This window comes from Siphateles boraxobius, unplaced genomic scaffold (assembly GCF_051911475.1).
Source record: "Siphateles boraxobius isolate OS27281-9 unplaced genomic scaffold, OSU_SipBor_1 1, whole genome shotgun sequence".
Classification (NCBI taxonomy): Eukaryota; Metazoa; Chordata; class Actinopteri; order Cypriniformes; family Leuciscidae; genus Siphateles; species Siphateles boraxobius.
Window position 1 is genome coordinate 12,385,511 of NW_027508699.1, and position 24,848 is coordinate 12,410,358.

Below are 24,848 nucleotides of genomic sequence, written 5' to 3' on the forward strand. Positions count from 1 at the left end.
GCCTAAATTATATAGCCTACATGTTTTGGTAGGATTTAAAAATATATAGATTATTTTATTATTTTTATGTATTTTTATTTAAAGCACTTTGAATTAAAAAAAATTATGGAATGTGCTATATGTAAATTAACTTACGTGACTAAAAATTACTTACTGCTTTTATGACATTTTTTCAATAATGTCCATTATTGTTTGTTGCTTAATTTAATAAATACAAGGGTTTTCAAAAGAAATTTAACTTTTTTGTTATTCTTCATTAAGATTTTAGGTTGAAAATGTGATTGTGTGGAGTTTTGAAAAAAAAAATACACATGATTTGATGTTGAACAATAATTAAGATTAAAAATATGAATTAGAACAGAGAAATATAGAAACAACCAACGATATAAAGTGAAACGAATTCATTATATTATGCATATTATTATTCAATCACTACACTTACATTTTATTACTGTGATTTTTTTTTGGATTTTTTTATGTTGTTGTCTTTCTCCTCCTGGCCATTGGGCGCCAGTGTGGAGCCCAACTACTGTACATTCTTTACAGAAAACACCCGCGAATGAAAAACACGCGTGTGAATGATAACCGGAGAAAAACAATACGCTTAATGATAAGTATAGGCCGGGTTTATTCGCAAAATGGTTCGTAAATTGAAATTTCACGAGCAGAAACTCTTGAAGAAAGTTGATTTTATTAACTGGGAGGTTGACAACAATTTACACGAGGTTAAAATATTGAGGAGATATCGTATTGAAAAGAGGGAAGATTACACCAAGTGAGTAAGCCCTGTTAACAGTACATATAGTAAACATGTATTTAAAGCACATATTCATTCGTATTTTAGAGACAAATGATAGTGCCTGTCTTCAGTCATAACATGACTTATGAATCTAATACGTTTATGATTTCTCTGTAGATACAACAAACTTAGTCGAAATATCAGGGAACTGGCACAGAAAATACGGGACTTGGACGAAAAAGATGGCTTCAGAGCTCAGAGTACAAGCACTTTCTTGGAAAAACTGTAAGTTTGTGAACTTCTGGATGTTTAGTGGTTGCCTCGTTGTAATTGAGCTGCAGTCATCGTAGTGTGTGTGTGTGTGTGTTTCTCTTTCGCAGTTACAGTATCGGTTTGATTCCCACCAAACAGAATCTCTCCCTTGCAAATGACGTGTCTGCATCTGCATTCTGCAGGTAAGATGCACTGCAACATTTGATCATAGATATTACAGCAGTATATAAAACAAGTGCAACAGTGTGTACAGCATATCTAAACCAATGAGGGGGGGGAACAATAGCACAAAAGGAAACAGGTCAAATTCGAGTTTATATAATAGTTTTATAGGTTTGTTCCTTCTGCCAGTTCAAATATGTTATTTTTCCCTGTTTGCTGTTGTTTTTCTTTAGGAGACGGCTTCCCACAATCATGCTGAAACTGCGTATGGCTCCAAGCCTAAAGATGGCCACAACCTTCATCGAGCAGGGCCGTATCCTTTAGTTAGAAATAACACTGAACTGTATATTATGTGTACTTAATATTCTTAAAGTCCACTTATAGTCAATAATTTTGTCCCTTAAAACTCATCTCTGATCATCAAAATGGCATATTTATGTATTTTCCAGTGGAAAAACAACTTTCCTCATGCCTTAAAATGTATCTCTACACCCTTGCTTCATTTAGTATACGCGTACCAATGAATATGCAAATTAGCCCCACCTCCAGTTGCTCACACCAGCTCAGGATACCTGATCCATTCGCTCAACTTTACTGTAGTAAACGTTGTACAATGGCAAGTGGAAATACTGGTTTAATAACAAGGTACTATTGTGACGTAGAGAACAGCTGCGATTTCAAACTCGTTTTTGAGACTGTCTTTGGTTAACTGAAATTTTAAGGAGAAAATACTCAGCAATGGTTTTGACTTATGAATTTGCACATGGTTTGTCTTAAAGCATATTAAAAACACCACATAGACATATTAACAATATTAAAAGCTGGATTTTCACCACAGGGGAACTTTTAAGTGTCTCAGTGTATAGAAGTTTGTTTCTTCGAATCAATCAGAATTGCGAGTTTATAAACCATTCTCGCAATTGTGAGAAAAAAGTCAGAATTGTGAGAGAAGCCACAATTAACTTATTCCATGGTAGAATGAAAAAAAACTATTGTGAGATATAAACAGTTAATTCTGAAGGAAAAAGTCAGGATAAACTCACAATTACCAGTTTATACGAGATTGTGAGATATAAACTTGTAATTGCGAGGAAAGAAGTCGCAATTCTGCAAGGTGTACATTTTTTGTAAGGTGTTAACATAAGTTTACAAATCAAAATCCTGAATTTTTTAAACAATTTTTTTTTATCAATTCTGATTCAGAATTGCTATTTTATATATTTTATTTATTTATTTTCTTCCTTCAAAAATTGAGATATAAACTTGTAATTGCCTGTGAAAAAAGTCTAAATTCTGTGATAAAAGTCGTGAATTACCATTTTTATTATTTATTCCTGTGCAGAATCAAGCTTCCATACAAATTTGTTCACTGTCATTTCTTTCACTTTTGTATAATTAAATTTACTTGATCCCTGAATATACTGGATGTTCATCTCATTTTAAGCTGTAATATCGTAAAAAAAATTAAATTGCTTAATTGTCACCTTAAAATTCTTCTTGACTGAGCAACAGATATTCGTGTTGGGCCTGAGATTGTCACTGATCCTGCGTTTCTTATAACAAGGTTAGTTATGAAAACCCGGCCTCAATATAATTTTTTTTTTTCTGATGCCCATTGAAGAAATACATATTGACATTGATGGGTCTGCAGTAACTGAAATTTATTTTATTTACAACTGTAGTTATTTTATTGTGCAATATTGTTACAGGAGTATGGAAGACTTCATCACATGGGTGGACTCATCCAAGATCAAACAACATGTCATGAACTACAATGAGGAGGTATGTGGAAGGATATTAGGAGCCTCATCCTGTAGAGTTTTTATACATAACTGTACAAAAGTTTGGGCTCGATAATTAAAAAAAATGTTTTGAAGTTTCTCACGAAAGGCAGTATTTTATTTGCCTAAAAACACAGTAAAAAGTAATATTCTGAAATATTGTTACAATTCAAAATAACTTTTTTTTGTGAAATATTTTTAAAATGTAATTTTACATTTGATACTTTTCTTCAGGATTCTTTAATAAATAGAAAGTTCAAAAGAACAGCATTTATTTGTTTTTTTAAATACCTTAATAATTAATACCTCCCTGTATGGACTGAAGGTTTGACACCAGAGACATCTTCTCTAAAATGTGTAGAAAGTAATTGTTTAAAAACAGTGCATATAAGCATCAGGAGAATCTGATTTTCTGCTAAGAAATGGTTAATATATAAAAAAAAAAAAAGTTTTTAAAACTGATTGCTAATTTAACATTTTACAATTTTGTTTGTTCTTTCAGCGGGATGACTTTGACCTTGTGGTCTAAATCTCCAACTATAAATCCAGATTTCAAACAGAACTTGGTAATGCTTTGAACAGCTGTTATTTTGTGATTCATTAAAAAAAAATGTATATATTTATACCCTGTCAGACATCAGTGACCATTTATCATCTTTGAAAAATGTTAAGTGAATGAATGCATTTAAGTGCGACTATTTTGCATGAATTTGTTGTAAACAATAAACTATCACAATTCGTTTGTCTACATTTACTCTGGTGTTCTTAGAAAACTAATTAAAAATATTATTGACACAGTGGACACTTAAAATATGTTCCCAACAAAGATGCTTAATTGTTTCACCACCAGGTACAGATAAACAACACCACATATACTTTGCATAGCTCTGTTATGGACATACTGAAGACATACAAGGTAACAAGTACATCATTAACACCTTCCACTGAATATAAATAAAGCAAGGTACAACTGTAAAAAGACAACAGCATCATTATGACCTTGACAAAAGCTACATTCAGTGTCTCAAACAGACACAACTTTAAGGCCAGAACAGACTCTTTGGTGTCCGAACAATTTTTGTGAGTGAGGCCCTGAGAATTTCTGCCTGAATTTGTCAAGCCAATCACAGCCACCAGAAGCGCACGTACACAATGAGTGTGATGAAAATGACAGCGCCGGCGGCCACTTTAGCATAGGTGGAGCGCGTGTTGAGATATTTGGCATCACTGCGGTACTTCTTAGACAGGCTGGTCAGGTTACTAGCTTTGGAATCCAAGGCTACAGAAAGAGAAGGCAGAAAACACACTTGAATTGCATTTAAACAAACGGAAAAGACTATATAATGGTTTTACAATACAAATAGTATTTTGAGACTGAAGCAGGATGCAAAAAGTGTTCACTCACCAGATAAGGTTTCTCCACGCTGAAGCACTTCCTCTATATTAGCGACCATGATCCTCTGGACATCATGCAACTCTGAATTTACGCTGCCCAGATTTCTTCGTGCTCTGCCGTCGACGTATAACTTTTTGGTTTTCTGAATGTACGTGTCTGGAGACAAATGGGAATCATTTGGTCCACAATGTCAACCAACTAATTTGCCATGTAGGGGACATTTATTCAATTAAACATGCATACTACAAAGACAGCATGCTGAAGTAACCAGTGGTTAATGGTCTTACTCAAGAACACCATGGCAATAGTTTATATGCTTGGAGAGAATAAGTATCGTATGCTCTCCGAGGCTGCATTTATGTGATCAAAAACAGTAAAACTAATATTGTGAGCTATTAAAATAGCTGATTTCTAATTTAATCCTGTGATGCTAAAGGTGAATTTTCAGGTTCCGTGAATATGCAAATTAGCCCCGCCTCCACTCACTCACTCAAGCTCAGAGAATCGCACCTTGACATAATTGATTACAAGGTAGTTTGTGACGTCAGAAACACCAGTGATTTCAAACCATGTTTTTGAGACTGTCTTTGGTTCACTGCAGTTTTAAGGAGAAAATACTCAGCAATGGTGTTGACTTCTGGATTTGCACATGGTTTGTCTTAAAGCATATTAAAAACACCACATAGAAAATATAACAAACAACATTAAAACTTGATTTTCACCACAGGAAGACTTTAACTGTTGAACAGTTGTGTATATAAACCTTGAGCCGTTTAAATTGTACATTCTAATTGCACTGATATAAATGAGATTTTTCTCACCGAATTCGATAAAAAAGTACGGCCGTGACACTGACAGGACCTTTGCCCCATATTGCTCAGTGAATTCTCTCTGCAGCTCCTCCAGATAGCCAAACACTAGTTTCTTGGGGAAGGCCGCTTCACATAAGGCCAAGTAACACACTCCTTTCTCAATGACATAGCTGGAAAACAAGATGGGTTTATGAAGTGTGAATCATCCAGAATCAACAACAAACTCTATGCTTGTGTATCAGACTTAGGCAAAATTCTGAATTTGAAAATTGACCCCCTTTCAGGTTCACGAGTCAATCTGAATTAGGAACAATAATAAGGAACAATAATTTACTCAAATGCAATTTAAACAGTCACACAACAGACACATTATCTTAGTTCCACAGATTTTGCAGCAAAAGACATTTTTCATTTGTTAAAGGGTTAGTTCACCCAAAGATTGGGTCATTTTACTTAACCTCATCGTCCCAAACCCAGAAGACTTTCATTCATCTTTATGTTTATCTTCAAATGTGCTGCGTAACAAGAATGAATCTCACTGGTTCTTGCAGAACACGAGAATGATCTCATTGGTTCTCACACGTCAAGCAAACATGCTTGAGCTTCCGTTTACCACAACTGATGTGTGCGTTGATGAATGTTTATATGTGAATGAAAGCCTAAATTAAATCTGTTCATCATATAAAGTGATCGTGTCTCTTCAGAAAATTTCATATGGATAAGTTTTATGATCTCTTTATGAACTTTCTGATGTGTTGATGTGTCAGTTGCATATTTGTCAATGGAGGGACAGAAAGCTCTCAGATTTCATCAAAAAAAAAAATCTTCATTTGTGTTCAGAAGATGATCGAAAGTTTCACGGGTTTGGAAAAACATGAGGGTGAGTAAACAATGACAGAATTTTCTTTTTTGGGTGACCTATCCCTTTAACATTAAATAAATTATGACCAATACTTCAACAGCATTTATTCATCTTAGCTAGTTATAATCTCAACATTTATTAAGACATTTTTAAGATTAAAAGTTATGTCTTTTAACATTAGTTAATGAACTGTGACCTAGCATGAATATGAACATTTTTATCACGTAACATTTTCAAAGGTAAATAAATGCACTAGAAATATATTTACTCAATTGTTAGTTCATGTTAGTTAAAGCATTAACTAATTTTAACTAATGAGACCTAATTGTTCTGTTAGTGTTCCCCCAAAAAATAAATACTTCAAATGTCAACCACATCACTTCTCAAAACTGACTAATGATTTTTGTCCATTTAAACAGCATTCTTTTCAGATAACTTAAAAAAAAGTTAAAATTGATCAAATCTGAACCTATTTATTAGCTATATATTGATGTTTGGACAAATACATACTTTAGAGTCAATAAGAGAAATAAATCTGAATTTTTTTATTATATTTCCTTGAGTTAGAACTACAATTCTGCATCATGTTTATTAGCCCGGTTCAAGTGTTAATTCAGCAGGCGTGTGTGTGTGTTGGCACTTACTGGAAGCTCATGGCACCGGCCTCTAAAGTGCAGCGTGCAGGACTCTGTTCATTGAGTTTTCGGCAAAGCTGCTTGGCTTGACTCTGATACTTCTGTAAGTCTCGGCCAGACTGTAGAGATCATTACGTTAGTAACTTAAATGCCTTATGTAAAAGTAGTCGACTATACAATCGCAATGGCAAAAAAACAACAAAGACTCGGTAAGTAACAAACTTCTGAATGTATCCCCTCATTTACACCATATTGAAACGTTTTGTGTTTTAACTTCGTACGGATCTTGACGTTTGTTGTGCTGACATGGGTTCATTCATACCTGCTCGTCTTCTTGCATAGATGCAGCAAGTGGCAGACTGTCGGCGACACGAACAATCATCGTCTGCAACACCATTTTTGCTGTTGTCTTCACGCTTGAACTTCAGTCTATTTTAAAGTGAAGCAATTTATTTGACTGGTTGGCATAAAGTGACACATTTGAACTAACAGCAGAGTTCAGATGAGTTGGCCGGAAGAGGGTGTGTTACATCAAATTCTTTCCGGATTTCACATTCCAAAAGTTCCGATATTAATGCCTGAAAACAGCAACCCTAGAAAATTGGATCCTAGAAGAATATATAGGCAAGTAATAAATAAATAAGTAAATAATCAATAATAAAAGGAGTTAGTTTGATAATATGTTTAAATTGTCCCTTTTTGGATTTCAATTGTCAAAATGCTTAAAAGTCTGATTGAATCATTATTGCAGTGAAATGATATTTCTAGCATTTTATATGTTTGGCAACCGTTCTTCTAACCCTAATTGATGGAGTGTGTAGCATATAATTTTGTAAATAACCACATAGGAAGACTTTTCAGAGTTCTGGACGCTTGCATTGTCAATACAAGGTCTTGACCAAAAAATGATGCTGATGCACCTCTTGATGGAAATATGTCAACTCTCTCCCCTGTGAAGGCCTCCTAAACTAATGGGGTGGAGGATATTTTCTTGGCACACTTTGGGTCTCACCCTCAGTACCAACTGAGCATCGTTTAAACACCACAGCAGACCTGAGTATTGTTGCTGACCATCTCCATCTCTTTATGACCACAGTGTTTCCATCTTCTGATGGCCACTTCCAGCAGGATAACACACACGTCACAAAGCTCAACTCATCTGAAATTGGTTTCTTGAACCTGACAATGAGTCACTAAACTAAGATGGCCTCCACAGTCATTCTCTTTGGGATGTTGAGGAACGGGAGATTCTCATCATGTATGAGCAGCCTACTGTGTGATGCTTTCATGTCAATATGGACCAAAATCTCAGAGAAAATGTTTTCAGCATCTTGTTGAATCTCTGCCATGAAGAATAAAGGCAGTTCTGGAGGGCAAAAAAGCAAGGTGTGTGTGTGTGTGTGTGTGTGTGTGTGTGTGTGTGTGTGTGTGTGTGTGTGTGTGTGTGTGTGTACTTTTAGGAGAAGGGCTCTGACAACGATGCGATGCAAAGTGATAGAGCATAATTTAAGAATCATAAACCACGAAATTGGCTCGTGTGTTGATTACACGCCAGTGGATTAATGAGTGTTCATTTCAAACACATATACACAGTATATACATATGGGATTAAATCAGTCTCAAGGTTTCAACCAATTATTCACATCTGTGGACTGAGTCTTAAAATTATATTTAAATTTTTCTTTATTTTATATCTGTTGAACAAACAGTTACAGTATGGCTATTATAATATTTTTTTTTACAGGTTTACAGTCCAAAGTACAGGTTTAGACTTTTAAAAAATAATTATTTGAATATAGCCTAATGCTTGGTTTAGTTATCAAAAACAATAAATATAGGCGTTTGGTTACTAAATCTGCTTTTGTGAATATGCAACTTGGAAGGTATCAGTAAAAGAAAAAGGTCATAAATGTACAAAAGTCTTCAACAAACTATTTTATAAATGAACAGTCCCACAAGATATTTTATGTCTTTTAAACCTGTTTTTGCATTATATCAATCAAGTCATCCGTTGAACTAGTCGTGCTCGACTGCTTCTGTCTGCTGCACACTGACCGTGTCCCTCGACGATTCTGTTTCTGTATCGACTATTCACGGCTGTGGGCTGATCTGAATTGATCTGATCCCGCTTGAGCGTTTTTTTCCTGATCACGAATAGCGCGATTAAACTCTGCATCTGCCCTGAAGGTAAGATTCGCTGCATAAGGTGTTTTTTTATGCCCATACTCCATTCTGTGTTAATAATGTAAATAATTCGAGTCAAATGTGCCTTTGCGTCGCGACCATTGTTGTTGTCCTGTTCTAGTGAACATTACATTACCAACAAAACATATCTCATCCGAGTTGATTTAATGTGCGTCAATAATAGTTTGTAAGTCAGCTGTAAGCGATTGTGACGATCTGCAGTGGAACCGCAGCTAATTTGATTGCTTGTTATTTATGGTTTCGTTATGAAGTGTTTATTATTATGCACATTCGCTACTAGGCCACATTGCTCGTTTGCTACAAGATGCAATGTTAGTTTTGAAAGGGAAAAAAACGTCACGGGTGTGCTCTGCTCTAGGATGATTATTATAACGAATTCTGCTGTTAGTTGATGTTTCGTGCACAAACGTGTCGCGCTGTTAAGGATCTGCGCATGGGAACAGTTATCACTTGTTCTTGAGCTCTGGTTTGTACGTGGTGTTAGTTAACGGTTCTGCTCTCACCTCGGAGAGCGATTAGTTCTGCCTCATTGGATTGGCTGCCACTGCTTGCAGCTCTTTTGATGCCACACAAGGGCCCTTTATGCGCGAGCGAGGCTCCAGCTGGACGTGCTGCATGCGTGCCCTGATTGGATAATGCTCATGCACCAGAAATGACGTCTTCGAATTATAAAAGTCTGCTCTTTACAAGACCAATTTATATATATATATATATATATATATATATACATGACCCCTTTTAAAGAAGATGATTCAGATTTTTAAATTCAATTTAATTATGTGTGTGTGTGTATATATAAAAATGTGTGTGTATATAATAGTTGAGATATTGCCAGTAAATGTCCCAAATAATTACAAAGAAACAGCAACACTTGCTTAACGCTAAATTAAATGTGAAATTTTGAAGTAGAAAAACTGAAATAGACCCGAAGGACTGGCGCTAGCTCCCATGAAAAACCTAAATGCCCTGGCGCCGACCCTGAAGCCACATAAAAAGTCTTCAGAGTGAAAAGAAAATTTCTAGCTTTTTAAAATATATATTTTGTATGTAGTTGACCTCCCCCAAAAAATCACCCCACTCACTCTACAATGATTCATTCTTTCCAAATATATACCGACAGTGTCATTTGAAATTTGTTATAAGTAAAAACTAAAGTTAGGCTATGACCCACACTTGAATGACTTCAATGTCACCATTACTGAGGTTCTGACAAATTTTTTAATCTTTTTTTATTTATTTACAAGTTGTAAAGTTTTAATTGGAATAGTTTACAAGGCTGTAAAATTGGGTTGATGAGTACATGAGTTTTCCAATTTGACATAATGGGGTTTCATTGTGTTTCATAGGTATAGTTGTGTAGCCCCTTTTAGCCACTTGTTAGCAACCACGTTTTCATCGGTGGGGTATTTTATGTTGTAGAATACAACAAGAAAATATCTTGAGCTTGTGTTAAATTAACCACAGACCTTATTTCAGGCATTTAACCAGAAACTCATTCAAAAACCCATTAGCTTCAGGACAATGCAGCCTAAAATGCAAAAATACTAACTCCAGGTTTCCAGGTTTAGTAGTCATTCCTGCAGCACTCTATTGGGCATTTCAGTTTCTCCCATTCATTGTAATATCTCAATGGTTCATCTCAGCTATATACAGTCTCTGGTTAAGCTCAAGACATGATCTAAAAGGAAACTGGTTTCTTTACCTTGGAAACCTGCATGAAACCGGTTTCCTTAGGAGGAAACCTTAATTAATAGAAACAATGTTTAGTCATTCACTGTCCATAGTTAATGTGGTTAACTGCACCTGTGCTTACATGCAATGACAAAGAAATTGTGCCAGGAATATATTACTATTGTACAATAGAAGGTACTTCTCAAAGTAATAATGCTTTAAAACTATTTTTAAAGGAATAATCACATTTTTAATTTTAACAGTAAACCTCTGTTGTTCATAGCTTCAAAAATTTAAGACCAATTTCTGTAATTAAGTTGTCAAAGTTTTATGAATTTTATTGATTATGCTTCTTGATTATTAAGACTTAATTAAACCATTAACATTGAAAACAGAATTTGGAAAAAATGTAACATTTCATAGGGCTTTTTATTTTATTTTGATAAATTAGACTTGCTTTTTGATTGCTTATAAAATGTTATATAACCATTAAAACAGTATCCAGAAAAAATAAAATTGAATTCAGAAAAATTACAACTGAAAAACTGGAATTTTGAAAAATATTCAACAGAATTTGTAAAAAAGTTGGCCATGAAACATGAAACCTCATACATGTTTATGCTCTGTGTGCTTAATCTTCACAAACATTTTTTCTTATCAGTTCATCCCACCATTTCTACTCTCTTTCTTAATTTCTAATGACATGCAGTCTGACCTGAGATCAGGCCTCGCTCTTTGCACATATACAGCCGTTACTCACTGATGTCGAAACACACCAATGTCCACTGCTGAGCCCAGTGTCCTATTAACCCAAATTTATATCAGTTGCTCAGCATGGAGGAAACATAAATGTGACACACCCAGATATGAAGGTTTAGTTCAGTGTATACAGTACAGAACAGATAGACTAAGCTCCATGTTAGACTACGTGTCACTGTATTCGGTTTTGGTTTACGTAGATTGCTTTATTTGCTGCAGTTCTATGCAAGCTCATACCTGTATTTGTTGTGTCAGGTGCAGTAGAGAGTGCCATGCAGGAAGGAGAGGAGAGGAAGTGAGGCGATGGGCTGCACCTCAGCCAAGCAGTTGTCATCTGTACCCAGTGATGAAGAGGGCCGGGGTAAGGCCTACAGCAATGGAGATGCCTTCTCCGGTCAGTGTCCCAGCTGTGCTCCCACCTTCAAGTTATAATAATCTATACGATAGTTATGGAGCCACAGAAAATGTAATTTAAAATTCCTGACTCTGAATTGACTGTATATTGATTGAGGTAGCGAATCGAACCGTAGTGACCCTGAAGACTTAGGTAAAGGCTGCTGAAATTTCAGCTTTACTATTACGGGAATAAATGACATGAATTTAATTGTAATAATATTTCACAATATTAAAGTTTTTACTGTATTTTTTCTATATAAAATAAGCAAATGCAGCATTAGAGACATCTTTCAAAAACATTAAAAGCTTTCATTGATGTTTTATCTTGTTTATACATATACATATTGCACTTCGTCTAAAACTAAATGATAATTATTATAATTGTAACTAAATGTTGACAACATTTCTACTGCTGCAGTACATTGAAGAGCAAAAAATCATCAGAAAAAAACCCAGAAGTGGGTCTAAATGAGCATGATCCATTAGGCCCCAAAAAAGTATGTCTTGTGGATCCGTCATCCATAATCCACAACAAACGTACATTTTGGTTCCATCTTACTTTTTTGTTGAATACCCTGTTTGAATCAGAAAAGTAACTTAATTACTAAAGTAAAATGGATTAAGAATCCTGTTTCCAGTTGACTCTTTCTGTATTGTAGATGAGTATAAACTGAAAGGAGTTGAGAAGGTGAAGTACATGCATGGAGAAGAGGAGCGGGCGAACTCACGAAACCAAGAGAACTTGGTAAATATTGATACGTCCTATATATTTATGATACATTATGTATCTCCTCATAATCGTTTTCTTTTCCTGGAGAACATTTATTTTTCCTCTTGAATGTGTTTCAGGAAAAGAGCACACTTTTGCACAAGGGCAGGCATAAAGATGCCACCGGAAATGGTAATAAGATAAGGTGAGTTTGTGTTTGGGTTACAGCTCTTGAGTATTAAGAATTCAGTAATAGGGAGAAGACGACCAATGAGATGTTCACCAAGCCTTGACTGTTCCTCAGTATCCACTCTTCAGAGAGCCAGCAGGAGTTCTTCAAGATGCTGGATGAGAAGATTGAAAAGGTATGTGACATAGCATCATTTATACTTGGGGTGAGGGAGGGGCTTTTTAGGTAAGTCCCTAAAGCCCAAAGTATACTTTTTACGTGTACACTAGGGCAGGGGTAGGCATGTTCGGTCCTATAGAGCCGCTGTCCTGCAGAGTTTGGCAGGACACCCAAACTAGGCCTCCTTTGACTTGAGGAGAGGTCTGCTATTACTTTTTTAAAGGCCAATTCACACTGCACAGACAGGTCGGTCAAAGGCAACAGACGCTGTCGGGATTTGTCGGATCTGTGTGTTAGCCTGTCTGATTATATTTCCATTGTACGGTGCATGTTTTCACCTATTCAGCATGTTGAATCTGCATTTGTCAGGTCGTGAAATGTCTGAGAATTGACGTTCTGTAATCTGGTGATTGTCCGCGTTGGTCTGTCAGTGAAGTGTGAAATGGCCTCAAGTGATTTGATGAACGATTTTTGCCAAAGGCACCAGAATATCAGATATAGAGACTTTGAGATGGGTTATTTACCACAGTCATCAGAACAGAACAGCCGGAACAATAGCCTGAGTCCATCTACACTGGATGTGTCAAAGTGACTGTTGCAAATCCATTTGTCCTTTGTATCAGAAGTAGCAAGCACATGGAGTGCGTCAGAAATAGAACGAGGCATCAGTTTGCTGTTGGAAATTGGTCATGGCGCACTACATCCAGCGTAGACAGCATGATATTTTACCGTCACTTTGCGTCGCTCACATCCGGTGTAGACGCAGCGTTTGCTTTGTACTTGCGAGAAAATTAGAAAATCTCAATTTGCCATTTATTCAGAGGTACTTTTACTTTTACAGGGACGGGACTACTGCTCGGAGGACGAGGATATGACATAGCATGCCGAGACGTTTGATTCGGGCCAATCCTGTCCCAAAGTTCCTTACGACCCCTTTTCATGCCTCCTTACCCAACAGGTACTAATCTTCAAGAGAGTGGGGTTAAGTGACTTTCAGCCCTGTTATTCACTCCGTTTACAGTCCACACTCTCCCAAATGTCTTACAGGTCAGTATTTGAGACTCTTGAGGACTAGTATTTAAACGGTAGGGGGGCACAGAAAGGCCATGGTTAGGGAGACTTGGGATTTGGCCCAAGTTTTGAATGGGAAAGCCGTTTTCAGACTGTTCCTCAATTCCTTGCCTTACACTACCCATAAGCCTTCTCCTACTCATAGACTACATTCAGTGGAGAGAGCCATGCTGAGAATCCTGGATTTCACGCTCCCTTTGACATGGACACTACACATGGTGGACCAGCGGTGGAGATGATATCTCCTAAGGAGGACTTACTTACAGAGAGACTTACGTGATTCTATCCATGCTGTTGAGACACAGGAAGTGAAAGAATATGGACAGAAACACAAGGCCATTTCTAGCATTCCAGTTTTTTTTATGCGAGCAAGTATTTTTCACCCACAGTGTTTTATGTACTTGTATTTTTGACCTTTTCTTTGAGTTGTTACAATGCTCAGGACAGCAGTGCTGTATGTATCATCACTAGATTTGTTGTTGGATGAGAGCAGTGCAGTTCCTTCAGGGCCGGTCTTGAGGACATGTTGGACAGTGGAGATAGATCACAGCATCTAGCCATGTTTAGAGACGCCAGTTACAGTATCTTAAGGTCATGTAGTTTGCAGATACTCATTTTGTTCTATATAACAGGAAGATGTCATATGTTCTCTTGACATTTATATTCACTTTTCTTTAGTTGTAAACCAGTACAAGTTTCAAAACCAGCCTTCAGAAAGTTTTACACGGATAAGTTTTATTATCAGGAAGTGCTTCTTCCTTTTATAGTATGACAGTAACTTGCCATAGCCTTAAGCACACAGTGTTTTTTTTTTTCCTGATATGAGAGACAACAGTAAGCCATTAATTTCTGTATTTTCACACTAAAGTGAACAATACCCCACATGTATGTTTAGGTTCTCTATGTACCTACCACAGTTGGGCCAATTATCAATGCCAAAAATGCAGTAAATGTGATGCAGAGTGACAGAATGAATAAATAAATACACATTGACCAACTAATCAAGGACGAGCAATGGCAACTGGTTTATTGATGTATTTTCCAGCTCCGTATTGTTAATGGTAAAGTGTCTATTCACCCAAAAATGAAAATAGTCATTTACTGACATTGATGGAGAAAATACATGAAGCAAATCAAATATGGTAAACAGAGGCTGAAGCGAGCTTGCTTGACGTGCTTGAATAAACCTCAGTAGTTATTGCATGTTAAAGGGATAGTTCACGCTAAAATGGAAATTCTTTCATCCTTTACTCACCCTCATATTGTTCCAAACCTGTATGAGTTTCTTTCTTCTGTTGAACATAAATTATATTTTGAAGAATCTCTGTAACCAGAAGGTTGATGAATCCCATTGACTTCCATAGATTTTTTCCCCCATAATATAGAAGTCAATGGGGCCTTGAGCCTGTTTGGTCACCCATATTGTTGAAAATATCTCCTTTAGTGTTCAGCAGAAAAAATAACTTATACAGGGTTGGAACAACTTGAGGGTGAGTAAATGATGACAGAATTAAAATATTTGGGTGAACTATCCAATTGAGCTTCTGTTTACAATATTTGATGAGCTCTATGTATGTGTTGATCAATGTTTATATGTGAATGAAAAACTACATTTATGAATGATAACATCTCTTCAGAAGATTTGGATTAAACCCCTTGATTCAAGTTTTGGTGCAATGGACTTTCAATGAAGGCAGAAATCTACCAGATTTCATCGTGTTTCGAAGATGAACAAGTCTTCTGGATTTGGATTGACAGGGTGAGTAAATGAAGATGGTTTCAACAATAAAAACGATTTATTTTGCAGCTTTCTGTTTGATTTTTTGGGAATTATGAAACGTGTAATTTTACACATCTTTCATTTCAAGTATTTGAGTAAAAAAATAAACAAAAGCAGCTCATTGGTGTTGTCTAAGTGTAATACTGAAATAAGTTGTCTTATAAAACACAAATATGGTCCGCTCCTGAGATCATCTTATCAATTGAGTCTCTCTTCAAGGACAATGCAAGTACATAAATGCATTTAAACCAGCCTCCATCAGTCATATTACTACCCAATCCACACATCAGATCACAATCTGCCTGGGTGCTCATCTCACGTCTGTAACCTCCGTTTGCGATGCTGTCGGCGGCCTTGGTCTTGGATGTCCACTGGAGGGTCAGGGGTCAGAAGGCCATCACACAGCTTCTGGTACACCAGACTGGAGTCAGAAGCCACAGCGCACAAGAGCATCGGGACACCTCTGTCCAATATAGTCCGCAACCTATAAAGATTAAATTGTCACATTTATTAAAGCATAATAATCTGATTAAGTGTTAAGGTTTATAAAGCAGTCATGTGTATTTCTGAAGTTTCCGGTCTTTACCTGAAACTATCTTATCACCTAATGATTGATAAATCTTTATATATTTTTTGTTAGTGATATGAGACGTACATGCATCTAAAATGGAAAATCTATAAATCAAAGTTTCATTATTTATAAATGTTTGTAAATGCTATGAATAAAATTTATTATAAAGCATTACCTTATGTTCTTTTACAATACTGTCACAGATTTTTAAAGGGCAAATGCATTCATGTGAAAGCTGCTGCAAGCATTTTTTAAATAAATACACATAAGATGTTTGAAGTACCTGAAAAATACCCAAGAAATGGGTGTCCTAGTAAAAAAGAAATGGGAGTTGGTTCTCAGCCAACAGCGTGAAGCAAGGGGTGTGGCTACCTGTTTGTTCAACCAATAGCAGACAGGGAGTCTTTCAATTGCATTTTGTGTTGCTACTAGGGGCGTGTTAATCTCTTAACAGCTAGTGATGGGAGAAACTACGCCTTTTGAAAATCAATTGAGCAACATCGCAAAACGATTCACTGTTTCACTGAGTCCGTATCCACTTTCAAGAAACTGCTGAAGACGCATCTTTTTCGGCAGCACTTGATCCAGTAATACTAACACTTTCCCGCATCGAAAGTATGCGATTTCCGAAATCGCATACTCTCTTGAGTCGATACTTATTTTGAACAAGTATTTAGTGATTACTTCACGACCACTAAAAAAAGCATGTCCTTTATAGTATGTAGTGTGTAGTATGAATGTAATCCGGATGTACAACATTCGCCATGTTGTCATTATCATGTGACCTACCAGTATGCCGCTTTACTATCCCATGAGGCCATGGGAGAGGATTTGTAAATGGCAGTAAAGTGTTCATCATATTCACACTTCAGAATCTCACCGGGAGTAGTAGGAAACTTTTTGCCGAGTCCTGTGAATTCGGACATAATTCTTTTGTCACATTTCGCGTACTATATATAGTAGGCAAGTATGCGATTTCAGATGCAGCCATAATGTTTCCTCCAATGGTTACCATATTTATTGGAACCAAATAAGAAAATTCTGGGAACGTTCTCTCCAAGTTATTTTTTGGTAACGAAAAGCTAACCTTTCCAGAACGTTGCAGGGAGTAGGCTATCTTGTTTTGTTTGTGACAACCTAAATAGAACTTATTCAGAACATCCCCTAATGGTTATTTTTAGGTTTGTTTTTATTACCAAAAACGAACCTTCCCACAACATTGCCAAGGAGGTTTTATTTTTGACAACCTAAAGGGGAATTGTTAGCTGGTAGGCTCTGAAGCACTGATTTGAAACCAGATGTTTTGAAAGCACCCTTCACGACTTACACCAGCTTTGATACTTCACAGCCGAAGAGCTGCTTTTAGTAGTGACAGTATTACAGTAAATGCTGACTGTGTCTCCTACTCTCGGTGTTTGATGGATCTGTGTGAAGGCAGAGGGTAGATCATCTGAACTGCTTCTCCTTCCTTCTCTCGACCCTCCAGCAGAACCGCCTGTAACTCTGGGCAAGAAACTCCAACCACCTCCTTCCATTTACGCACTTCAAAGGGAAAGACACGAAAGGTTATTTAGTCTCTTTTTTGTATTCCACTTCTAACTAACTACTACTTTGATTTTTCCTCACCCTCCGTCAGTTCCATGTACACCAGGAAAGCAGCATATACTTGAGCATTGTCACCGACATCTAAATGCATCAGGTCTTGGTACTAAAGAGGAGAACAAATGAAATGTCACTTGTCCAAACATGCAGTGCATCAATTTATCATAACATGTGACTCGCACTTACGACGGCGTGCTGCTGGATCCAGTTCGGAGGATCTGCTCGATTTGCTTCGTCCATCAAACCCTCCTCCTGCATTTTTCCATGAACCACAAATGTAATCAATGCATGTAACAAAACGTGTGTTTTCAGATTTACCACGTGCACATACAATCGTCTTCAGACTAAGTGCGATGGCATTTCTTATGAATAATAAGTACGTTGCTTTGTAACCTTACTGGAGCGTCCAATCACGTGAGGAATTTAATATTCATGAGGCAATATCAGAGACGTCCATTCGCCAGCTGACTGACGTTTACATACTATCGTCTGCAGTATTCTCTAGTTGTAAACTATCCGTCCTAAATAGTGTTTATGTCCGAAAAAGAAGATAGCTGTCTCGTTAGTCAATGACTTGAAAGTTTTTTCATTGACGTCTGCTTTCGGATCACCTTCCAAATCTCCTTGCGTCCCTGCCACCCCGTGTACAACCTGATAAGTTAGCAACAAGCTTTTGAACACATCAGATTGTTATTGTCCTGTCATTAATTGCATCCGTGTAGAAAACACTACAGTATATCAATGGGCCCACATTAAGTCACTTTGATTTGAGGAATCTTTAATACTTAGTCATCTAAAGATTGTACAGATGCGTGTCTATCTCTCTATCTGTCTATTTATCTATCTGTCTTAAGCAGTCAAACATACAAGTATCCATTCAAATATGTTATGCACCTTACAAAAGAATTGCCTGCTTGACAATAACAACAACAACAGACTTATAAGTACGGTATGCCTGTAGCTTATAAAAATAAACTACTTAAATTATTGTACTTACAATGGTCCACACTCCACATTTACAAAGTATAGCTATACTCTAGAAGACATTTATATCAGAAATATTTCAAGACTGTGTTGCTTAGCTTTTCTCTTTGGTACAGTGAATGAATCCATACAAATTTTATTTTTATTTTCAATCCCCCATTTGGAAAAGCTTCAATATATAATCTTCCTTGGCATTTGGTCTCTGTCCATGTTGAAATACTTTACATTTCGAAGAGGAGAAAAGCTGGAAAATCTCTCAAAGCAAATTAAAAATTAGTAATGTGTTGATCTATTAAAGGCTGAGATGGATTAAAACCACTGTAAACTAACTTAATTGAAAGTCATACAAATAACAAACACAATACACAATAGAAAAGGTATGATGATTATTATATACACAACTGTTCAAAAGCCTATCCAAAATACAGTAAAATTAGTTATGTGAAACATTTTTACAATTTAACTATTTGAATATATTTTAAAATGTAGTTTATTCATGTGACGTAAAGCTCAATTTTCAGCATCATTACTTTAGTCTTCATGTGTCACATGATCCTTCAGAATTCATTCTAATATGATGATTTGCTGCTAAAAAACAACACTATTATTATCAGTGTGCTGCTCAACATTTTTGAGGAAACGGTAATGCATTTTCCAGAATTCTTTGATGAATAAAATGTTGAAATGAACAGCATTTATTCAGATGGAAAACTCATATAACATTATGACTTTACTGTCACTGTCCTTGCTGAATGCTACTAATTTCTGAGGTTAGGGTGACATCATAGCTTTCACTTTTATGATATATCCAGATATATCCAGACCGTCTGAAATTCCTCATGATGGTATACAGTTGGTATCTGATTCTTCACTTCACTCTTAACCATCTAAAACCACAACAAAGATGCGATGCAGACATGTTTTACTCAACATTTTTTCTGTTGAAAAAAAAAAGTGTTTACATATAGCCTAGTTAAAAGCACAGCTTACCTCCTTCTCTTCAGTAAGTAAAACTGCACCAGCCAGTGCACAGCAAACGGCCAGATAACTGTCAGCACCGCAGCGAAGGGGGGCGAGTTTAAAGTCCACCAGGACCATCTCTAAAACACAGATACAATTAAACATTTCTGTTAATATAAAATGGAATATCATACTATTGCATTCCATGTATTTGACGTCACATAAACAGACCTTTTTTGATGGCTTGGAGTTCAGAGTTTTGAGAGGAGGGATTTCAGCCTAAAACCAAACATAAGCAAATAAATATTTAAATGAATAGCAACTTTAACTGTTCTCAAGGTTTTAATAGAATTATTGAAGGTGATTATGTTGTTCAATGGTATTTATTTACCATAAAATGTTATGTTAAGATGCTGAAAATTCAGCTTTGTCATCACAGGAAAAAAAAAATACATTTGAACATATATTAAAATAGAAAATAATTTTGTTGTTGTTGTTGTTAACCTTAAATTTCATGTCTTATTCGCTTCCAGTTATTTTTTTAGGTTGTTATGCTCAATGATTTTGCAAACTGGTATTTCTTACCATATTATTTTAATGCAATGTCTTCATTATAAACACGCTGGTTTGTAACACAAATTGTTTTAACATTTACTGCACAGAAAAAATAAGGTGGATTAAACAGATCCAGTCTTTGGAATCTACAGTCTAGACTTGTGGTTACATGTATTGAGCCATATATTTTGATGCTGGTCTTACTTGTGATGCCGTAAGATGTTCCAGTGTGTTCAGTCTGTGCAGCACATCCTGCATATTGTCCTGTAACTGTGACAGTATCACAGCGATCTCTGTGTTAAATGCTCTTTTGTCCGTTATGTCTTCTGTCTCCCAGCGCTGACCATTTCCTTGGAAACTGCACTCGTGTTTGTCTGGTAGGCTAGTTCCCATTAACTGATGGCCTGAGAGAATATTTAAAAAAATCAACCATTTATGCTTCCACTAATTCCCAGACACATATCAAACAAAGACATTGTTATATAATTAAACAGTATATACCTAAATTGTAATGACTAAGCATTTAAATATCATCTTACAAAGACATTATATTGATAGATATAGAGCAACAACTGATATATATATGTATTGTATTTAAGTTGTCTATACTGTTATAAAGGTCGTATCGATTTATATCACATGCTATCAGAATTTCATATTATCTTTTGGCCATTTAAAAATAAGCAACTGCACCAAATTGAATATTTTTGCTCAATTTTGGCCTCTGAATAAATTGAGGTGTTTTTTTTTCCTCCTTGAATTTGGGCTCCATATTCTCCTGTGTCATACTGTATGAGCCATAAAAGCTTGATGTATCAAATATTATACTCAACAAAAAACACATAAGCAGAATCGTTTTTCAGATTTTGTTTAAAGATTCGTTAAACTCTTCAATTTTTTAAAAAATATATACATTTCTGACTATTATTCCATATAATTTACAAGGTTAAAATGATCTGCGAGTGTGCATTTTCTTTCTTTATATAATACAAATACAAGCCCATGGTGATGAAAGGAAATAAATATCAATATAAACTATAATGAATGCCACAACGCAAGATTAGAGTCTTGCCTTATTAGGAAATTACTTCCAAGGAGAAGTATAATAGTATTCACTCCCATTGTAAGTTTATACAAATGCCGGTGGAAAATTGGCTTGTTGATCACATTATTGCTTGTTGACGTCATGGTGCTCAAGACTTATTCAAACACTGACTCAAGCCCAACCTCTTCCTCTGCCTGGGGAGATTCTGTCAGTTTGGACGGTTCCAAGTGTCGGCGGGTGGGGGATGGGGGGTGTAACTCCCTGTGGTTTTCCATCCTGACTCCCACACTGAGGCTCTCTGTTTCCCCCTTGTTGGATGTTGGCCCCAACCACGTTCACTTCTGCCAATTGGACCCTGGGAACTCCTGAACCCTAGGGAGAACATCGCATACTACCATTTATTTTGCTCTGACATGACAAGTCCTGACAAACAAATGCATTTCTTCCTTTGGTTCTCTCTCCAAAAAAATGTCACAAGCATATTCTTGTGCTAACTATCTATTGGTGGACTTCAGTTGATGTCACTTAATCCATGCTTTGCCAAGGATTTTAAGTCACAGTTTGTTTTTTGCCAGGAATCACACAACCCCTCCAAATCTCTGCTGATGTATGATGCATCAGAGTGACCTTAAATAGCATGATGGATTCTATGGATTCAACCCAGTTATAGATCTCTTAATAATTGTTGTTTCAAGGGTTTGTCTGAGGTTAATCAGCTTATTAATAAGAGCATTGAAAGAACTGGAGTGAATCTAGCAAAACATGACCAGGTCACATTGCACGACAAAATTAAAAGAAACCTTTTTTCTTTTATTGCATTTGATAAACTTGATGATAAGTCATTTGATCAGACTCTTACATTGTTACAAAAACTCTATTTCAAATAAATGCTTTTCTTTTGAACTTACCGTTCATCAAAGAATACTGAAAAAAAAGATTATTGTTTCCACAACTGTGATAATATTAAGAATAATTTCTTGAGCAGCTATTCAGCATATTATAATGATTTCTGAAGGATCGTGTGACACTGAAGACTAGAGTAATGATGCTGTAAATTCAGCTTTGCATCACAGGGAATAAATTACATTTTAAAACATATTCAAAAAGAAAACTGTTATTTTAAATTGTAATAATATTTCACAATATTACAGCTTTTACTGTATTTTTGATCAAATAAATGCAGCGTTGGTGAGCATAAGAGACTTCTTTCAAAAACATTAAAGAATTTTACCAACATTACTAAAAAAATATGTTTTTTTTATTATGCAAAATATAATCTTTTTTTATTTTGAGGTGCAATATGTTTTTGAGCCAGTGAAAGAATTAAAAACATCAGTATAAAGACTGTACCTTCTCTTGTGTTGCTGGTTTGTCCATTGAGCAACTGTGGATCTCACCATCTGAGTCATCTGTGTGATATTTGGTAAGAACGATATCATCAAATAATATTTTTTAAACACACAATTTATAACAGGCACTTTGTTTACATTATCTGCCAATGTAATTTCATTAATTGGCTGCAGAATCTTTTCTAATCGGAATGCAAAAACCAAAATTCAAATCCATCAAGAGTTTTGTATCCTCCTACACAACTGAAGGTTGGGCTATACAGTATAACTTGGGCTCGGACACAAAAATGCAAACTGATGGAAACTAAAACATACCATAAGCCAGTTCCTCGTCTTCCTCATCAGTGTTGAGAGAACTATGAGTGCCATTGGTTGAGGAGGACAGACTGTTCTCCTCACGTTCATTAAACACAGGTAAACTTCCTCTCTCGGCTGCATGGGTGCTCGAGTCTGCAGAGTAATAAAGTCCTTAAATACAGTAGTATGAATCATTTCAGGAGATTCAAACACATTTTAGTCACAAAAAACAGCTCTATGTCTTGAGAATTATTTCCCAATATAACGGCACAAAGTTGTTGTTTGTATATACCTTTCTTCTATGTCATCTATATTTTTCCCATTGCTTTCCTTTCCCCCTCTTCAACTTTCTCATCATCATCATCATAATCATCATCAACAACCACTTTTCCATCTTTAGTGCTTCCTGTTTCTACGTTCATTCAAATGTTAATTAAAAGTGCTTAAATAAGGTTATATGGTTAAGGAATTTAAATAATTTTAGGATAAGTACCTGTGGATAATAGTGCTGCTTTACTGGTCACATCTTCCTCATCCTCCACTATTTCATAAAATGGATCAAGAGCGTCCAATAATTCAGCCATCCTGTCTGTGACTGGGAGGGTTTCTATTATCTATGATAAAACGTTTGATTGTTTGTGGTTTAAATTTTTTTTAGTGATACCTCAATATGAGAGAGCTTCATCTCTGCAATCTATACAACTACCAACCAATTGTATTTCCTGAACATATTCCATCATGGCTTGGTCCTTTGATATGTTTCCCAAGGCTTTCCATGCCTCCCTGCAAACAACACGTGTCTGGGTTTTAATATGCATATCTGGCTTGTTGCTCAAGTTATTCTTTAAGCATTCTTTAGATATAACAACATCAACATTTATGTTAAAATGAACACTAAATTCATTAAGAACATGTAGTTCTAAATAATCTGAAAAATCATTCTTTCAGTGGATAAGAATTACCATTTAGCCTTGCCAATAGGATCCCAAGAGTTTGGTTTTAGGGTGTTACAAGGTCCTGCTGTAGCTTGTTTGTAGTAACTGTATAACATAACCAGCATATCATCGGACAGGTCATAAGAGCCTGTGTGAAATGAAGAAAGAATGATTAAGAATACTTTTTTATGTTGTTGTTATTTATAAATGAAACCATGAAGTTCAATAATTGACATTCATATTTAGGTATTACCATCCTCAGGTAAATTTCTGATGACTTTGACAGCTGCTTCAAACCTCCTCTGAATAGATTTGGGATCTTCCATTGTCCTTCGTCTCATGGACAGGTCTGCACATCATGATTGACAGATGTCACCAAATTAGATAAACATTTAACAAATAGACGTGGATGACAAATCACGTTAATAAGGTAATAATTCAAATGCAGACTTAATTATTTTTTGATATGTTGAATATATTTGATATTGAACAACTTTAATTTAATTGGGTTAATTAGTTTAATATCAGCAATTGCATTAACCTTTCGCCATACTAAGAAATCACCGTCTAAACTCCGTCTAAAATGTGCCTTCAAGAGTAGGAAAAATGCCACTGAACAACAAAAACTCTGAATAACTACTGAATAACTCACCTCCAGTGTTTCGTCCATCTGAAAATGCTGCTAAGGTGTCCTAGGTATTAACTGAAACAGGTGCAGTTTGGGTGATGTTGTTTCCAATGAAGCTGACCTCCGTAGTAATTAAAAGAATCTAGAGCGCTCTAGCCTACAGGATCCACAATGCCTAGCGAAAGGATATTTAAACGTCTTTTACTCGTGCTAAGATAGGAGCTGCCTCCACTAGATGGATATAATCAGAGAATGTCTAATGGACGGGCTCTGATATAGGCCTAGTATAATTTCTGAAAAATTCAGAATATATAGTAGTATA

The 24,848-nt window shown here is 36.0% G+C and overlaps 5 protein-coding genes across 10 annotated transcripts; 2 read left to right on the forward strand and 3 right to left on the reverse strand.

Annotated features, from left to right (window-relative positions):
- The first annotated feature begins 538 nt into the window (after positions 1-538).
- On the forward strand, positions 539-3,705 carry imp3 (IMP U3 small nucleolar ribonucleoprotein 3). Its single transcript, XM_077209694.1, has 7 exons — positions 539-775; positions 917-1,024; positions 1,120-1,194; positions 1,408-1,487; positions 2,687-2,738; positions 2,884-2,956; positions 3,458-3,705. The coding sequence occupies exons 1-7, from the start codon at positions 639-641 to the stop codon at positions 3,482-3,484; spliced, it is 552 nt and encodes a 183-aa protein (XP_077065809.1). The 5' UTR covers positions 539-638; the 3' UTR covers positions 3,485-3,705.
- On the reverse strand, positions 2,815-7,218 carry sec22ba (SEC22 homolog B, vesicle trafficking protein a). Its single transcript, XM_077209682.1, has 5 exons — positions 6,983-7,218; positions 6,670-6,779; positions 5,173-5,333; positions 4,361-4,507; positions 2,815-4,234 (listed from the first exon to the last, which is right to left on the reverse strand). The coding sequence occupies exons 1-5, from the start codon at positions 7,055-7,057 to the stop codon at positions 4,080-4,082; spliced, it is 648 nt and encodes a 215-aa protein (XP_077065797.1). The 5' UTR covers positions 7,058-7,218; the 3' UTR covers positions 2,815-4,079.
- Positions 7,219-8,702: 1,484 nt separating this feature from the next.
- LOC143719365 (uncharacterized protein C1orf21 homolog) lies at positions 8,703-14,821 on the forward strand. 5 transcript variants are annotated; one of them, XR_013196537.1, is made up of 7 exons: positions 8,713-8,847; positions 11,551-11,689; positions 12,351-12,436; positions 12,541-12,605; positions 12,705-12,765; positions 13,591-13,707; positions 13,797-14,821. XR_013196537.1 is itself a non-coding variant. In XM_077209791.1 (6 exons), exons 2-6 carry the CDS (start codon positions 11,599-11,601, stop codon positions 13,627-13,629), a joined length of 342 nt encoding a protein of 113 aa, XP_077065906.1. In that variant the 5' UTR covers positions 8,703-8,847; positions 11,551-11,598; the 3' UTR covers positions 13,630-14,821. The 5 variants fall into 5 exon arrangements, 3 of the variants coding, with proteins under 3 accessions (XP_077065906.1, XP_077065923.1, XP_077065882.1); XR_013196538.1 differs by having other exon boundaries at positions 13,966-14,821; XM_077209791.1 differs by having other exon boundaries at positions 8,703-8,847; positions 13,591-14,821.
- On the reverse strand, positions 14,822-18,551 carry tsen15 (TSEN15 tRNA splicing endonuclease subunit). The gene is made up of 4 exons (XM_077209731.1): positions 17,960-18,551; positions 17,798-17,879; positions 17,578-17,713; positions 14,822-16,084 (listed from the first exon to the last, which is right to left on the reverse strand). The coding sequence occupies exons 1-4, from the start codon at positions 18,029-18,031 to the stop codon at positions 15,916-15,918; spliced, it is 459 nt and encodes a 152-aa protein (XP_077065846.1). The 5' UTR covers positions 18,032-18,551; the 3' UTR covers positions 14,822-15,915.
- Positions 18,535-24,714, reverse strand: acbd5b (acyl-CoA binding domain containing 5b). Of its 2 annotated transcripts, none has more exons than XM_077209718.1 (12): positions 24,551-24,714; positions 24,152-24,247; positions 23,926-24,046; positions 23,674-23,746; positions 23,457-23,577; positions 22,982-23,116; positions 22,668-22,726; positions 21,500-21,689; positions 20,477-20,676; positions 19,949-19,996; positions 19,748-19,857; positions 18,535-19,644 (listed from the first exon to the last, which is right to left on the reverse strand). In XM_077209718.1, exons 2-12 carry the CDS (start codon positions 24,237-24,239, stop codon positions 19,626-19,628), a joined length of 1,164 nt encoding a protein of 387 aa, XP_077065833.1. In that variant the 5' UTR covers positions 24,240-24,247; positions 24,551-24,714; the 3' UTR covers positions 18,535-19,625. The 2 variants fall into 2 exon arrangements, with proteins under 2 accessions (XP_077065833.1, XP_077065822.1); XM_077209707.1 differs by lacking the exon at positions 24,551-24,714 and adding an exon at positions 24,440-24,464.
- Between the last annotated feature and the right edge of the window lie 134 nt (positions 24,715-24,848).

What these genes read in the sequence shown, in the direction of transcription:
- imp3 (XM_077209694.1), top strand. Translation starts at nt 639, where the DNA reads ATGGTTCGTAAATTGAAATTTCACGAGCAGAAACTCTTGAAGAAAGTT. An exon ending in TCTGCATCTGCATTCTGCAG is followed by an intron (nt 1,195 to 1,407) that starts GTAAGATGCACT and finishes GTTTTTCTTTAG; the next exon opens with GAGACGGCTTCCCACAATCA. An exon ending in CCTGCGTTTCTTATAACAAG is followed by an intron (nt 2,739 to 2,883) that starts GTTAGTTATGAA and finishes ATATTGTTACAG; the next exon opens with GAGTATGGAAGACTTCATCA.
- sec22ba (XM_077209682.1), bottom strand. Translation starts at nt 7,057, where the DNA reads ATGGTGTTGCAGACGATGATTGTTCGTGTCGCCGACAGTCTGCCACTT. An exon ending in GCCGGTGCCATGAGCTTCCA is followed by an intron (nt 5,334 to 6,669) that starts GTAAGTGCCAAC and finishes CTTGTTTTCCAG; the next exon opens with CTATGTCATTGAGAAAGGAG. An exon ending in GTACTTTTTTATCGAATTCG is followed by an intron (nt 4,508 to 5,172) that starts GTGAGAAAAATC and finishes ATTTGTCTCCAG; the next exon opens with ACACGTACATTCAGAAAACC.
- LOC143719365 (XM_077209767.1), top strand. Translation starts at nt 11,599, where the DNA reads ATGGGCTGCACCTCAGCCAAGCAGTTGTCATCTGTACCCAGTGATGAA. An exon ending in CACGAAACCAAGAGAACTTG is followed by an intron (nt 12,437 to 12,628) that starts GTAAATATTGAT and finishes TTTGGGTTACAG; the next exon opens with CTCTTGAGTATTAAGAATTC. An exon ending in TGGATGAGAAGATTGAAAAG is followed by an intron (nt 12,766 to 13,590) that starts GTATGTGACATA and finishes TTACTTTTACAG; the next exon opens with GGACGGGACTACTGCTCGGA.
- tsen15 (XM_077209731.1), bottom strand. Translation starts at nt 18,031, where the DNA reads ATGCAGGAGGAGGGTTTGATGGACGAAGCAAATCGAGCAGATCCTCCG. An exon ending in GTACATGGAACTGACGGAGG is followed by an intron (nt 17,714 to 17,797) that starts GTGAGGAAAAAT and finishes TTCCCTTTGAAG; the next exon opens with TGCGTAAATGGAAGGAGGTG. An exon ending in AGATCCATCAAACACCGAGA is followed by an intron (nt 16,085 to 17,577) that starts GTAGGAGACACA and finishes TAATCTTTATAG; the next exon opens with GTTGCGGACTATATTGGACA.
- acbd5b (XM_077209707.1), bottom strand. An exon ending in AGACGAGGAACTGGCTTATG is followed by an intron (nt 22,727 to 22,981) that starts GTATGTTTTAGT and finishes AATATCACACAG; the next exon opens with ATGACTCAGATGGTGAGATC. An exon ending in AACATCTTACGGCATCACAA is followed by an intron (nt 19,997 to 20,476) that starts GTAAGACCAGCA and finishes GTTTGGTTTTAG; the next exon opens with GCTGAAATCCCTCCTCTCAA.